We start from the raw sequence: 1,282 nt of genomic DNA, 5'->3' as shown, positions 1-1,282 counted from the left end.
CTCTCTCTCTCTCTCTCTCTCTCTCTCTCTCTCTCTCTCTCTCTCTCTCTCTCTCTACGGGTTTTATTTTGGAGGTTACAGGCGGAAGTGGTGTGGTACAATATACTATCTTGACGTTGGTCTCCCTGCGGAGAGCTGGAGAGAGAGAGAGAGAGAGAGAGAGGAAGAGAGAGAGAGAGAGAGAGAGCTGAGAACATCCGCTGGAGGAGCAGACAGACAGACGGACGGACTGCAGGAATAGCGAGCCGGGCGCAGGGACAGCTCTCCAGAACACACCGCTGAAATGGGAGTCGAAATCGAGACTATCACCCCGGGCGACGGTAAAAAAAATTTAAAAAGCCAACTTGCATGGAAGAAAAAAATGCGTTTGTGTTCATTACTATTTGCACTTTAATCTGTTTCGCATAGATGCCCAGCCCGATGCAGATCGCAGAAACACCGCCTCAGTTGCGTAGTAAGCCCGTTATATTAAGCGCCTCTTTTGGTTTCCTCCACAGGAAGGACTTTCCCCAAAAAAGGACAGACGTGCGTGGTGCATTATGTCGGTGAGTTTTAAATAAGAAACTTATTGCCCCGCACGCATGGACACACGCTGCATATTTCTCCGCTCCTGTTTGGTTATTAATACTCACATAGGCCGTACAAGTGGAGTGACGGCTGTGGGCAACTGTCTCACTACACCCGTATGAAAGATAGACAAGCGTGGTAATCCTGTAAGTATCACCGCAGACAGTGTAAATCCCCATAATAACCTTATTATAGCGATGCTGGTGCACTTTATTGGAACGCTGTGGAGCGCGAGACATTTTTTTTTACCCCCAAAACCTTCCAGGCAGTGATTTATCAGTAGGGCAAAGAGGCACGACTGTCAGTCACCGACCGGGCTGCATGGAAATGTAACCCCTTCCACCCATTTTTTTACTCCGTGGAAGCACATTCTGCGCTCAAGATTCCTCGGTTGTGATAGTGTGCACAGCAGCGGGATCGGTGTCTGACCGTGTACGTCCCGGGGACAGCGCGCTGGATTCATCACTGCGTAAAAATAATGCGCGCTCTAGTTTGGGCCGACCGGTCCATTACGATCTCATCAAGATCAGCGGATAATGTAGTGTGTCTGGAGAATTAACAAAAAAAAGAAAGATAAAAGAGAGAGATGCAGACGGATTCCGCCGCAGGGTTCACTCAGAAGCCCAGACAGACAGACAGACAGACACCAGACAGCGGGGTCTTAAATCCCGTCTGATTTCCAGCGCTTTTCTGTCTTTGTTGGAGTTTTTTTTTT

The 1,282-nt window shown here is 48.7% G+C and overlaps 1 protein-coding gene across 1 annotated transcript in view; it reads left to right on the top strand.

The window, feature by feature from the left end:
• The first annotated feature begins 170 nt into the window (after positions 1 to 170).
• The window catches only part of fkbp1ab (FKBP prolyl isomerase 1Ab), a 7,193-nt gene continuing 6,081 nt past the window's right edge, over positions 171 to 1,282 (top strand). The window contains exons 1-2 of the mRNA XM_031868711.1: positions 171 to 320; positions 498 to 545. Of these exons, the coding sequence (XP_031724571.1) occupies positions 284 to 320; positions 498 to 545 (85 nt within the window). The 5' untranslated portion in view covers positions 171 to 283. The remainder of the gene's footprint in view (positions 321 to 497; positions 546 to 1,282) is intronic.

Source organism: Anarrhichthys ocellatus, unplaced genomic scaffold (genome assembly GCF_004355925.1).
Source record: "Anarrhichthys ocellatus isolate YVR2014 unplaced genomic scaffold, GSC_Weel_1.0 scaffold44, whole genome shotgun sequence".
In the NCBI taxonomy this organism is placed as follows: Eukaryota; Metazoa; Chordata; class Actinopteri; order Perciformes; family Anarhichadidae; genus Anarrhichthys; species Anarrhichthys ocellatus.
This window is presented reverse-complemented; position numbering and strand designations above follow the sequence as displayed.